Below are 13,517 nucleotides of genomic sequence, written 5' to 3'. Positions count from 1 at the left end.
GAGACAGGAAAAGAGGAAGGGAGACTCTCCGTTAGTAGTCACCTTTTAAGTTTCTTACATCTAATTTTTTGCTTGGCAAATGCCTATATGGATTCTAATGAAGGTTTCAAACAAACACCCTCATTTGTGTGTTCCACAACACCCACCCGCCCCACCCTTGTTTCACTTCTCTCTCTGGGTGCTGCTTGTGATGGAAAACCCTCTAGTCTTAATTTAGTATTTACAAGATGTGCACACATTCATTCATAGCAAATTCTCAGGATTATTTCCTCAGGGCTGAGCCCCTTATGTATAGTACTCCCCCTCCTCCTTGCATTTTCCTCTTCCTTTCCTTGCTTCTTTCATCTGGGAAACTCCATGGTTTTATCCCGTCACTCTAAGTAAATGTCATTGGGACCTGGATTTCGGCAGACTGCAGAAAGGTTGGTTACCAGCAGGGGGCGCACTAAGCGTCTCGAGCCGATTTTGTGTTTAGGGAAGACCCTGGAATCTTTTTCTTTACCTATTTACTTATTTATTTTTTTCTTTCCAACATTTGTTTTAGGTGCAGGGGTACGGGTGCAGGTTTTTTATATAGGGAAATTGTGTGTTGCTGGGGGTTTGGTGTACAGGCTGTTTTGTCAGCCAGGTAATAAGCATAGTACCCGATAGTGTTTCAATCTCACCCTCTTCCTACCCTCCACCTTCGAGTAGGCCCGCGTGTCTGTTGTTCCTTTCTTTGTATCCATGTGTATTCAATATTTAGCCTCCATTTGGTTTTCTGTTCCTGCAGTAATTCTTTCAGAATAATGGCCTCCAGCTCTATCTATGTTGCTGCAAAGGACATAATCTCGTGGGTTTTTTTAATGGCTGCATAGTATTCCATAGTGTATGTATACCACATTTTCTTTATCCAGTCCACTGTTGATAGGTTGATTCCATGTGTTTGCTGTTGTGAACAGTGCTGTGATGAATATACGTGTGCATGTGTCTTTGTGGTAGAATGCTTTATATTGCTTTGGGTGTATACCCAATAATGGGATTGCTAGGTTGAATGACGGTTCTATTTTAAGTTCTTTGAGAAATCCCCAGATTCCTTTCCACGGTGGTTGAAGCAGTTTACATTCCCACCAACAGTATGTAAACCTTCCCTTTTCTCCACAGCCTCGCCAGCACTGTTATTTTTTGATTTTTTAGTAATAGCCATTCTGACTGGTGTGAGATGGTAGCTTATTGTGGTTTTGATTTGCATTTCCCTAGTGATCAGTGATATTGAGCATTTTTTCATATGCTTGTTGGTCACGTGTGTGTCTTCCTTTGAGGAGACACTGGAACTTACCAAATAGCTTATTTTACTGTTATGTATGTCTAGTAGAATGTAATGGAAATTTTAATTCCATGCGTTATTAAATTTATTTTAATAGTATAAAATGTATCATTTTTAATAACTGAATTAATAATTGCATTTAAACTTAATTAGCATAGGTTTTTTTTTAAAACTGCAAATAATGCTTTACACCAAAATGCTGACAATGATCAGATTAGGGTTAGAATATATATGATTGTATGTGGTGATTACTATTTTAGGAAGTAACTAGAGCTGGCATCTGTGGGTGCTGCAGACGATTCTTAACGAACCCAGACAATTTGCTCTTCTAAACGGGGCCTTGCGGTTGTCTAACAGTGAGAATAGATGACTAACTGAATTTGTGCCTGCTTTCTATCATAATAACGACGCAGAATTGCCACCGTTATGTGGCTTGGAAATCTTAAATTCATCAGCACTCATGAAAGAAAAAAACAAAAAGTGAACCGAAGATACTTGGAGAGCCTGGGTGCTTTCAGCACAAGGCGGCTGGGTCGGCTCCCATTCCTGTGTCCGCAGCGCCCTCGTGTGGTGAAAGGTGTCCAGGCTTCCTGGCCGCCTTTTAGGCCAGTGTACCCATCGGTCCTCACTTCCCAGTACAGTAGCTGCCTTCCTGGGTCACACTCCATCGGAGGTCACAATCTGCCAGGAGGTTAGCCACCCGCTGTGGTTGTCTTGTAGTTTTGCGCAATAAGTTACTGGCTAGGAGTACTTGTAATAAGTCCTGAGTAGGACATGGCGATTCCATTCCTTACCCACGATGTGTACACACAGTTATCCTCAACTGGTTAGTTGGAACGTGGCGTTTATTTCCACAAAGCAGCAGTTTTCTAAAGGACGATTTAGAACCCAGTGCATCCATGGAGACCTCCTTACTTCAGTCTGTAGCTGTGGTCATGCCCTGTAGGAGATTTCTGAGTTTTGAAGACCCGGTATGTACTGGAGAACCATTTGCATTGCTAAAGCACCACTGTAGGCGCGGGAAGGGGTTGGAAGGGCTGGCTTACCGCTGAAGGAGGACCAGACATGGCCTAGTCATCAGCGGCATAGGGGGAAAAGTTATGGGGTTAGTCCTTACCCGCTGCCCTGCTCTGCCTCCTGCAGAGACTTCAGACTTCTTATGCCTCCTGCACAAGGGAAGCAGCCAGGTAAGTAGGAATAGGTTTCTTTGGTTCCTAACTTGAGACGATTTTTTCTCCAAATTCCTTAGACTCACAGTCTATGCTGTTGATTTACGGAGGCAGTAGTGAGGCCCCGTATCCCGATGCCTCCTACCTTGAGACCTGGACAGAGGATTGCCCTGTGAAATTCAAACCTTAAATCAGTAGGTATCAGCAGAGACGGGCATGGTGCCTTACAGATCAAGAATACAGATGGCCTCCCTATTCACGGAGGGGCCTGCAACCTTTATATAGCTCTACATACACCCGCTCCCGTGTGTGCAGATGCTTCTCGACTTACCATGGGGTTACCTCTCAATAAACGCATCGTAAAGTCAAAAAGTTGTAATCTGCCTGGATATATGTATTAGTCTGTTCTCACATTGCTCTAAAAAAATACCTGAGACTGGATAATTTATGAAGAAAAGAGGTTTAGGCTGGGCGCGGTAGTTTACACCCTGTAATCCCAGCAGTTTGGGAGGCCGAGGGGAGCAGATCACCTGAGGTTAGGAGTTCGAGACCAGCCTGGCCAACATGACGAAACCCCATCTGTACTAAAAATATAAAAATTAGCCGGATGTGGTGGCACGTGCCTGTAATCCCAGCTACTCAGGAGACTGAGGCACGAGAATCGCTTGAATCTGGGAGGCGGAGGTTGCGATTGCAGTAAGCCGAGATTGAATCACTGAACTCCAGCCTGGTCAACAGAGTGAGACTCTGCCTCAAAAAAAAAAAAAGAAAAGAAAAGCGGTTCATGGTTCTGCAGTCTGTACAGGATACATAGAGGCTTCTGCTTCTGGGGAGGCCTCAGGAAGCTTCCAATCATGGTGGAAAACAAAGGAGGTCCAGCTTCCTACATGGCAGAAGCAGGAGCAAGAGAGCTAAGGGGAAGTGCCAGACACTTTTAAGCAACCGGATCTCGCAAGAACGAACAGCACCAAGGCGATGGTGCTAAACCATTCATGAAAGATCCACCCCCATGACTGAATTCCGTCCCGCCAGGTCCCACCTCCAACAATAGGGATTACAATCCGACATGAGATTTGGTGGGGACACAGACCCAAACCATATCATGTATCATATTATATATGTATATGTAATATTGAAGGAGTTGAGATCACATGACCCCCAAACATGCCGCTCCAGCATATTGACTTTTTTGAGTTAAGGACACTTGAAAAACAGAGGCGCAAGAGGATCACTCTGCCCTTCCTTCTGTTTCTTACAAGCAGGAGACGAAATTCCTGTGTACAAGATGTCTCCCAGTACCAGAAGGAAAATGTCATGCTTATTATCAAGGACAGAAAGTTGAGGCCGAGGGAAATCTGTACAAACTCTGTCAAACCAATCCTCATCTTCCCTGTCCCTCTCTACTCGGTTAAGTACCCTAGTCCTACCACATCTTTGCCCAGTTCTGTATATAAGTGTTCAACTCTAATTGCATCTTCATTTTGTCACGAAGGTTCCTGTGCCACATAAAGGTTATATTCAACAAATATGTGTACATTTCTCCTGTTGATCTGTCTTATGCCAATTCAATTATCAGGCCCAGCCGAAAAACCCTAAGAGGGTAGAGGTGCTATTTTGCCTCCCTACAATATAATCCACATAACCACCTTATATATGTATATGTATGTGTGTGTGTGTGTGTATAAAAAGAAATCATATTATATATATAATACAATCTCTGTATCCCTCATATATATTTCTGTATATGTGTGTGTGCACATATAAAAATATATATGGTTAAAAGCTAGGTGGTTCAAAGTCCTACCTTCAGAATCAGAAAGATTTCAAACCCAGCTGCTTTACATCCTCTGGTGTGACCTTGAGATAATTTTGTCTCTCTCTAGTTCTCCATTTCTTTGGGTAAAATGGGGCTCATGATAGCGCCTCCCTCAAAGTTGTGAGGATTGAGTTCATCCCTGAGGCAAGTGTTGGCGGTGCCCACGTTCAAGGGTGGGAAGGCAAGGCACAGTCAGTGGCAGTGAGATCAAGACCCCATTAGCAGGCTGCCTGTCTGTGGAGGTGGCAGCATTGAATGTGTGAATCATGACTGCCTTCTCTTGGGTGATGTCCCCACTCTTCAAAGAACCTTCAGATTGTAACTTGGGTTCCACTGCAGCTTAGCTATAAGGAAAGTGTGTCTTGCAAGTTATACATTTCTCATTGTATATCCACACATTGACTTTTCTGTTAATTTATGACTCTCATGGCAAACTGCACCGTATAGAAGATCTGTCATCCCTGTGATGATGGAATCAGGATTTTGAGACTGGGAGTCAAGAGGTGGACCTGAGTTTGCCAGTATGCTGCCTCCCTTTGAGTCTTCTGGGAGATATTTCTTGGTGTCACCTTGTGCTGCTTTCTTCTACTATAATAGTTTCATACTTAATATGAGCCAAAGAATAAACAGACTCAGAGACTAATGAAGCCTCCATTTAAAAGATAACTTTCTCTTTTAGGATACCTGGGATGAACTCCTAATTGGCAGTGTAGAAGTGAAAAAGATAATGGCATGCCCCAGGTAATGAGCCTTGCTAGACCCCAGGACTGTGGTGTGGCCCACCCATTGGTTCCTAACCATCACCTAACCCTTGGTTATTCCATGACAGATGTATTTTGACCACGGTGGACCCAGACACTGGAGTCATAGACAGGAAAGAGCCACTGGACACCCTGAAGAGGTAGAATACCACCACGGCCAGTGTATTTTAAAAATTATCTCCACCCCAGAACTACCTATGGGTTTAGGTGCTATGTCTGCTTTAGGGAAGATATGACCTTTCTCTCTGGAGCACCTTCCACTCTACCTTCTGACTGATTTGTGTCTATTGGTTAATGAGAGCACTGTTGCTTTCTCTCTTTTCCTGGATGGATCCTCTAGTGCTTTGGATAAACTCTTTTTTTTTTTTTTTGAGAGGAATCTCATTCTTTCCCCCAGGCTGGAGTGCAGTGGCGTGGTTTTAGCTCACTGCAGCCTCTGCTTTCTGGGTTCAAATGATTCTCCAACCTCAGCCTCCTGAGTAGCTGGGACGACAGGTGTGTGCCACCATGCCTGGGTGATTATTGTATTTTTAGTAGAGACAGGGTTTCACCATGTTGGCCAGGCTAGTCTCAAACTCCTTGCCTCAGTGATTCGCCTGCCTCCCAACATGCTGGGATTACAGGCATGAACCACCGTGCCCAGCTTTGATAAACTTTTAATTGTATAATACTACATTTTAAAATTTTAATATCTCTCATATCAATTTTTAATAATATTTATATGTGCCTTTCCAAATTTAGGCCTCAAACACTTTATTTAATAATGTTTATTGCAACTCAGATTCCTTCATTAGAATCAATATCAAGGAATATGAGAATAATTGAAACTGCATAATGAAATATTAGAAAAAAATGAATGTCATGAATTGTCAGAGATTTTTTATTGAGGAGCTTTTTTTATGCTAAGGATTTCTCTTGTTTTGTTATTTAAAGAAGTTTGGCTGACTTTAGTTCCCAATGAAGATAGTAATTTAGGCTTAACATTCTTTGGAGCTATATTCTATTTTGTTTCTCTTTCCTTTGTTTTGTGGATTGTTTCCAATGGGTTTAGCTTAGAGAAGAGGTTATTTCATGATGCTTTCAGATTTACAATTCTATTAGATGTAGTGATAATTATTTAAGATGCTGTGAAATTTATTACTTTTTTTAGACAGGACAGTGGGAAAAGACTAACTTCTGCAGTAGTCCAGACCCACCTGACAACTGCATGTCTGTCTGAATTTTTGCTCACCAGCGAACCCCAGCTTTGGGCTTATAAACCGGGAGGGGGTTGAACGCATGGTGCTTAAATGCACTAAACAGAAGATTTGTAGAGTTCAGGGCCATTCCATTTTGTGTTTTCAGGGGCATTTGTTTCAATGAGTTGTGAAGTCGAAGGTACCCATATAGACGAAGTATTTATTTTATACGTACACATACATTTTTTCTTTTCGGCCTGAAACTGAAGCCATGGAGAAATTGCATAGACTTTCAGGATACTTCTAGAAAAGCTAGAATTATTTGCAGTTTGACTAATTGTCCACAGACTTCTCTGTCAACATTTTAGAAAAGGTTTGCTGTGTATTTATAAATAAGTTGGAAGGCAAACTTGAGTTCTGTTGAGAATATTTCGATTATTATTTCCTTCTTGTGTCTGATGATTGAATTTTTGCTTATTTCAGCTACCGCCTGTGTGATCCTTCTGAGAGGGAATTATACAAGTCGTCTCCGCTTTTTGGAATCTATTATTCAGTGGAAAAAATTGGAAGCCTGAGAGTTGGTGACCCCGTGTATCGGATGGTGTAGTGACGGATCCACTAGGGTAATATGGTAAAAGGTCAGCTTTGCTTCTGAATACACTGTCTTGGAGCCATTGCTGCATTTTCTTATGTGTGTGTGTGTGTGTTTTTTTAATGTTATGCTGCTTTAATTCTTGAGAGAATAAGCAGTTTTGTATTCTGATCTTTGGAGTTGGACAATGCCCTTAATTTCTGTTCCCTGCAGTAATCTGTGTACTCCTACCTCAACCTTCTCCACCCTTATTTCCCATTTAATGGTAAAATGCTGATGGAAGAGGCTCAGCAGAAAGACAGGTATATGTTCACAGCTTATTACAGAACATCATTAAGGAATAGGGAAATAAAGGTGACTGATTTTCAAGAGTTTTGTATTTATTTTTTCTGTCTCAGATAGAAGAGGAAATGTTTAAATTATTCAACATCAACTTGGGAAAATGTTTAAGTTGGATGCTTTTTATCAAATGTATTTTTAAAGTATAATTGAAGTTTGAAAAAAAAAATCAGTGCATCAGGGTGACTGGGTCCTGAATCATGAGTTAGACAATAATGTTCTCACATTGATTTCATCGTGTCCAATACAGCCCTGACTCCTGGAGGCAAAAGCCTAACTCCCAAATTAAAGGAATGAGAAAGTTGGTCAGAAGACCTCAAGTTGGAGATTTTAAGCAAGTTCTCTCATAAAATCCATGACCCAGTTCTTAAGGTCACCTCATCTCCAAAACTCTTGACCATCCTTCTCTCTGTTTCTGGCCTGAGCTTCTCACGTGTGTTACTTGCCCTTGCAGTCCTGACATCCACAACCTGACCGTCCTTAAGGACAGGGTAACATAGTAGCTTAGAAGGTCTAGATCTAGCATTAGATAGACTTGGGTTGGTAATCCAAGCATCTTCCTAAGTTGAATGAGATGTTTAACTTCTCTTTAAGTCTCAGTACCCTTATCTGCAAAGTGGGAATAATAGCACTTACCAAAACAACCAACACAAGTTATCTTGAGTATTAATTCATATAAAGTTTCAGCATTGCAACACAAATAAAGTGCTCAGTAAATATTAGTTATGTTTTTTATTGCCATCATTCCATCATGATCTAGTCTTAGGTTCCATAGTGGATATAAACATGACACCGGCTTTTCCCTTGAAGTGGGCAAAAAGGAACTACACCTCTATTGACTACTATTATGACTAGGTATTTGCATAACCATTACCATATTTCATCAGTTCTGAGATCCTATTCTAACATCTCTGATATCAGTCAGCTTCTTATAACATTCAGGGTGCCTTTTGAAAAATATCAGTGGTGCATAAAATTATCAGTGATGCATAAAATAATGGTGCATTTTACAATTGGTATATCTTGGATTTGATGAAATATAATAAGTATTAATACTAGAGAGGAAACTGTGAAGCTCCTAAGTGCCTGGCATTTCTAAAAGCCCCATGTGGGGAGAGTGGACCCAAGCCTGAGCCATCTAGCTTGAGTGAAACTGATCCTGTGTCCTGCTGTTCCAGTCATGATTGGCTGGACCTGGATCAATGTGTGAGCCAAGGGCTTTCACATGTTCTCTGCATCTGAGGGAGCCCAGTGGCTGTGAGATACCTTAACAACTGAGGGTTTTCCATGTCACTTGGTCACAAACTCGTCTAACCAGATCCTGTTTTGCAGTGGATGGAGGCAATGAACATCTGTGGTTTATTCAGCCTCAATTTCCAATTGTCTCTGCTCCCCAGAAGGCCTTGTGTAATCTTTATCTGTGAGAGGATCTCTGTGAGATAGATATGATAATAGGCATTTTATGAATGAGAAACAAAGGCTCAGCTAGGTCAGCTGATGTATGGTCTGGGAGCTGATGTGAATTAGAGCTAATAGGCCATGCTTTCTGCACAGCACTGCACCATACATTTATATGTATAACCTCAATAAGTGACTGTTTTGTGGGAGTTTGAATTATTTATGAACAGTAGGATAAATAACCAAATAACCAGAGATTCTTATTATTTGTTCAGGCTTCAGCAACCAGGAGGGATTGACTGAGATCTTAACAACAGCGGCAGCAATACCTCAGCAAATCCTTATTATCCAGCCTTCAACTATCTTTACCCTGGAAAACAATCTCGATTTTTGACTTTTCAAAGTTGTGTATGCTCCAGGTTAATGCAAGGAAAGTATTAGAGGTGGGAATATGAAGGTATATGTACAGATTTTAGGTACTGAAGGCTTTAAAAATAATTAACATCATCAAAAATGCTATTTTGAATGTTATCATGGCTATTATGCTTTTACTTCCTGACTTTTTGATGAATAAAGCAAGTTTAATGAATCAACTAAAAAGCTGCAAAAATGTTTTTAAAATGTGTTCCTTTTATTAACTATCAGGATTACCTGATGTGCAGGACACATGTTACCACACTCACAAATGCCTAATGTTGGTCTTTACGTGGCCATTGAGTCCTGTTGACTTTTCACTCATGTGCTCTAGCATTATGGAATCTGGGCTGTACTTGAGTATGGAAATTCTCTTATAGACTTAGTTTTAATATTCTATTACACCTTTATTAAGCCATATAAAAGTCATCTGTTTGTGTGTAACTGCTAGATACACCACCTGGAATTCCAAGTAAGATAAAGAAGAGGATGACATTTAAAAGAGGATGGAATTTTAAGAGTAGGATTGCAAGGAAGACAGCATGAACGTATTTTTTTCAATGCAAATAATTTTTTTGTAACAAAAAAACCAAACTACTTTGGTATGATCTTAAGCAAAAATACTCACTGAAATAGTATATGGATGATTTCACCTACTTACAATTTTACGGTTTCTTTGTAACTAATAAACATGAATCTCAATCCTGCTTTATCTGTGGTATTTATGAGTCTTCTTCCTGGGCTTCTCTCTTTATATTAGAATTTGAGTCACTGCAATTTATTTTTCCTTACCCTTTCTGATTGCCTCCAGAGACACAATCTGACTCCACAAACACTGGCTTCTGTCATTGGCAGGGGGCGAGGGCATTGTGAGCTGCAGGCACACCGGTGTCCTGTCTGTGGCAGGATGGCCAGTGTCTGCAAGGGGCCTTCCTAGTGGTCAGTGAGGAGTGGTTGTTCCCTCCTCCTCTATTTTCCTTTGCTGGGTTCTGGGACTGAAATTCACCACCATCCCCCGCACCCTGTGAGGTAAAAGTGATAAGCGAGCTGTAGCCCTGGGTAAATTCTGGAAGTGATGAAATGGAAAAATCAGAACTTTAAAGTCATCCATTAAAATAGGGGAGCCATTTTTTCCTCTTAAATTTTCAAAGAGGAATTCAGGAGGGAGATAAACAGAAACACATATTTGGTGCCCTGGAGCTGCCTTTCCGAGGAGGATCAAGTGGTGCATCCTGCTGAGCTGTGTCCTTTACAGACAGGGTGTGACCTGGGGTTGGAAGAGAAGAGAAGAGAGCAGAAACACAGGACAGATAAGTGTTCAGGCCAGTAAAGACAGAGCCTCCCTGAGCACGGAACTGCTCTGCAGTGAGCTGCCATCTGGAGGAGAGGGTTGTTCTTTTCTCTTGGCGAACTCCCGCTTCTCTCATCCAAGGCACCCTTGCCCTGCATGGACAATTCTGGCTGAGTCTTGAAATGTACACTCCTGGCTCAGGGGACCATGGCTGAGCTGGGGATGACACAGGCTCTCGACCAAACTTCGGTCTCCTCTGACCCCTTTTCTTCATGAGGCCTTGACTTTGCCACCCTACTCCCTGCAGAGCCCAGTTTAGCAAGAATCCTGCTTAGTCAGTTTCCAGAGTATTTTCCCATCCTTGATATCTGATCACCCTTGATATCTGCTCAGATTCCTCATCTGTCACCCTCAGTGTATAAGTCCTTGCCTAGTTCAGTAGAATCCTGTTAAGTGGGTTTATCAGTAATCCTCTATACCTGATGTCACCTCTTAGTGATTTTCCATTCACTGACCTGAAGAACTCTGCTCTTTGGCTATAAACCCCCAGCAGTCTTCGCTGTAATACAGAGCTGAGCCTAATCTCTTTCCCCTATTGTGATGCCCCTGTTACAATAGCCGTGAATAGTCTTCCTTACCTTTTTAATAAGCGTTTGAGTAATTTTTTCCTTTGATAGCTTGGTACATCAAACAGGAGCCTGACTCCTAAACCCTGCTGTTCGGGTATGCTGATATTGTTGACTGGAATATAACCTGATTTGGAAGTGACAAGTGACTGAGGTGAGTGCCTGCAGGACCAGGTGACATTCCCTCCCGCCAGAAGCAGCCTGGGGACCTTGTGCAGTGCTAAACTTCTGAGCCAAGGCGTTGCCAAAGCAGCTGCAGCTCGAGGCTCCCCGCCGGGAGCGTAGAAGGCGCTCTCAGACGCCCATTGCTGCTCAGAGCTGCCGCCGGGAGAACTCTGGCCTGGTCTCGCTGGAGCAGAGGGCCTGGTAGCATCCTCCTCCACCAGACCCCTACTCTTTGGAAGCTCCCTAGACCCTGGGCAGCCTGCGGGGAGGGCAGCCGCAGCAGAGAGCTGGACACTGCGCAGGCCAGGCAGGGCCGACCCGCTCTCTACTATTCCTAGGAGAGGCTGCTGCCCGCTGTCTGATTTTTAATTTCAAAATCACGCTTTGTCCTGCAATGTTGTATATTGTTTATTTTAGGTCAAATAACCCCATAAATACGTAAGTAAATAAACTGATCTCTTGCAGCGATCGTGGGGGAGGGCACAGCGCCCTGCAGCTGCAGGCGACGTAAGGTTGCAGAGGCGGTGGGGCGCAGACCAAGTGGAAGCTGAGCCGCCACCTCCCACTCCCCGCGCCGCCCCCCAGAAGGACGCACTGCTCTGATTGGCCCGGAAGGGTTCGGGAGCTGCCCACCCTTTGGGCTCAGGGCCAAAGGCCGCACCTTCCCCCAGCGGCCCCGGGCTACCAGCGCGCTCCGGCCTTGCCTCCGCCACCTCGCGGAGAAGCCAGCCATGGGCGCAGCCGGTTCCTCCGCGCTGGCCCGCTTTGTCCTCCTCGCGCAGCCCCGGCCCGGGTGGCTCGGGGTCGCGGTGCTGGGACTGACCGCGGTGGCGCTGGGGGCTGTCGCCTGGCGCCGCGCATGGCCCACGCGGCGCCGGCGGCTGCTGCAGCAGGTGGGCACAGTGGCGCAACTCTGGATCTACCCTGTGAAATCCTGCAAGGGGGTGCCAGTGAGCGAGGCTGAGTGCACGGCTATGGGGCTGCGCAGCGGCAACCTGCGGGACAGGTACGGCCGAGCGCGGGCGCGGGGCAGCGCTGATCCGGCTCGGGCAAGGGGCTGAGGAGGGAGGAGTGCAGGGGAGGTCTGCAGAGTCTGCTAACAGGTCCTTCTTCCTATTACAAAGAAACTGGGAGTTGGATGAGACAAGGCCAAAGAGTAAAAGGAACCCTCAGCCCCCAGCATCAGATCCCGGGGCTCTGGGACTCTGAGCGCGTGGACCCGTTTTCCCGGGGTGGGCGGATTTCCACCTCCCACTGGCTCCTTGGCGTCATGTGCTCCTGCTGAGGTGTGGTATCGCTCCCAGGTGTCCGCCAGTGAGCAAACTTCTTAATCTCCATTTAGTGGAGGCGGCTAGCTTAAAGAGATTGGTTCCCAGGAGCTTTACTTTGAGTGACTTTCTTGAGATCTTGGGGAAAGCTGGAACTGTAGAGTCCAGCCCTCCAAGAGCGCACCAAGGCGGGGCTCATAATAGTAATGACTGCAGTTCAACGAATACCTTCAGGCGCGGTGGCTCACGCCTGTAATCCCAGCACTTTGGGAGGCCGAGGCGGGTGGATCACCTGAGGTCAGGAGTTCGAGACCAGCCTGACCAAAATGGTGAAACCCCCATCTCTACTAAGGAAAAAAAAAAAAAAAAAAAAAAAAAAATTAGCCGGGCGTGGTGGCGCGCACCTGTAATTCCAGCTACTCAGGAGGCTGAGGCAGGAGAATCGCTTGAACCCGGGAGGTAGAAGTTGCAGTGAGCCAAGATTATGCCACTGCACTCCAGCCTGGGTGACAGAGGGAGACTAAGTCAAAAAAAAAAAAAAAAAAAAAAAGTAGGGAGTGGCATTGCAGATGCTATTTTCCCCAATTCTCTCAAGAACTCTTGTGGATAAAGAAGCTGAGTTCAGAGCCACACAGCAGCGGAACCAGAACTCTTATTTTCTTTAGCACACTGGGGCTTTGTAAAGAGTGATCTTGTTAATGTTCTCTCTGGGTTCTGAGAGTTGCGTGGATTCCTGGGGTTCAGCGAAGGCTGCAAAACCCCGGAGCCGGCGGCTTTGTCCTCTTTAGGGTCTGGCTTCAGGCCAGCCCCGGGTCTCATTGTGAGGCTGCACTTGAAACTCCTTTCCAGAGAAGCCCTCGCAGCTCAGCAAGTAACACAGGACTCATGGGAGCTGTAACCTTTCTCCTACCAGCTCCCAAGGCAGAGGGCAATTCATGACATAGTTGAAACGTTAGTGATACATGCATCTTTGCTTCAGGAAGAAAACGAAGGATCCTAAATATTCCATGTTTTGGGCCAGGCGCAGTGGCTCAGGCCAGTAATCCTAGCACTTTGGGAGGCCGAGGTGGGCGGATCACGAGGTCGGGAGATCGAGACCATCCTGGCTAACACGGTGAATCCCCATCTCTACTAAAAAATACAAAAAATTAGCCGGGCTTGGTGGCAGGCACCTGTAGTCCCAGCTACTCGGGA

General features: G+C 44.6%; 2 protein-coding genes across 2 annotated transcripts in view; both read left to right on the top strand.

Annotated features, from left to right (window-relative positions):
- The window catches only part of MTARC2 (mitochondrial amidoxime reducing component 2), a 36,926-nt gene extending 27,241 nt beyond the window's left edge, over positions 1-9,685 (top strand). The window contains exons 5-8 of the mRNA XM_007988391.3: positions 4,971-5,032; positions 5,121-5,192; positions 6,714-6,868; positions 8,835-9,685. Coding sequence (XP_007986582.1) covers positions 4,971-5,032; positions 5,121-5,192; positions 6,714-6,837 — 258 coding nt within the window. The 3' untranslated portion in view covers positions 6,838-6,868; positions 8,835-9,685. The remainder of the gene's footprint in view (positions 1-4,970; positions 5,033-5,120; positions 5,193-6,713; positions 6,869-8,834) is intronic.
- An 85-nt stretch (positions 9,686-9,770) lies between these two features.
- The window catches only part of MTARC1 (mitochondrial amidoxime reducing component 1), a 42,722-nt gene continuing 38,975 nt past the window's right edge, over positions 9,771-13,517 (top strand). Inside the window, exon 1 of the mRNA XM_007988387.3 lies at positions 9,771-12,061. Within this exon, the coding sequence (XP_007986578.3) occupies positions 11,787-12,061 (275 nt within the window). The 5' untranslated portion in view covers positions 9,771-11,786. The remainder of the gene's footprint in view (positions 12,062-13,517) is intronic.

Source organism: Chlorocebus sabaeus, chromosome 25 (assembly GCF_047675955.1).
Source record: "Chlorocebus sabaeus isolate Y175 chromosome 25, mChlSab1.0.hap1, whole genome shotgun sequence".
Lineage (NCBI taxonomy): Eukaryota > Metazoa > Chordata > Mammalia > Primates > Cercopithecidae > Chlorocebus > Chlorocebus sabaeus.
This window is presented reverse-complemented; position numbering and strand designations above follow the sequence as displayed.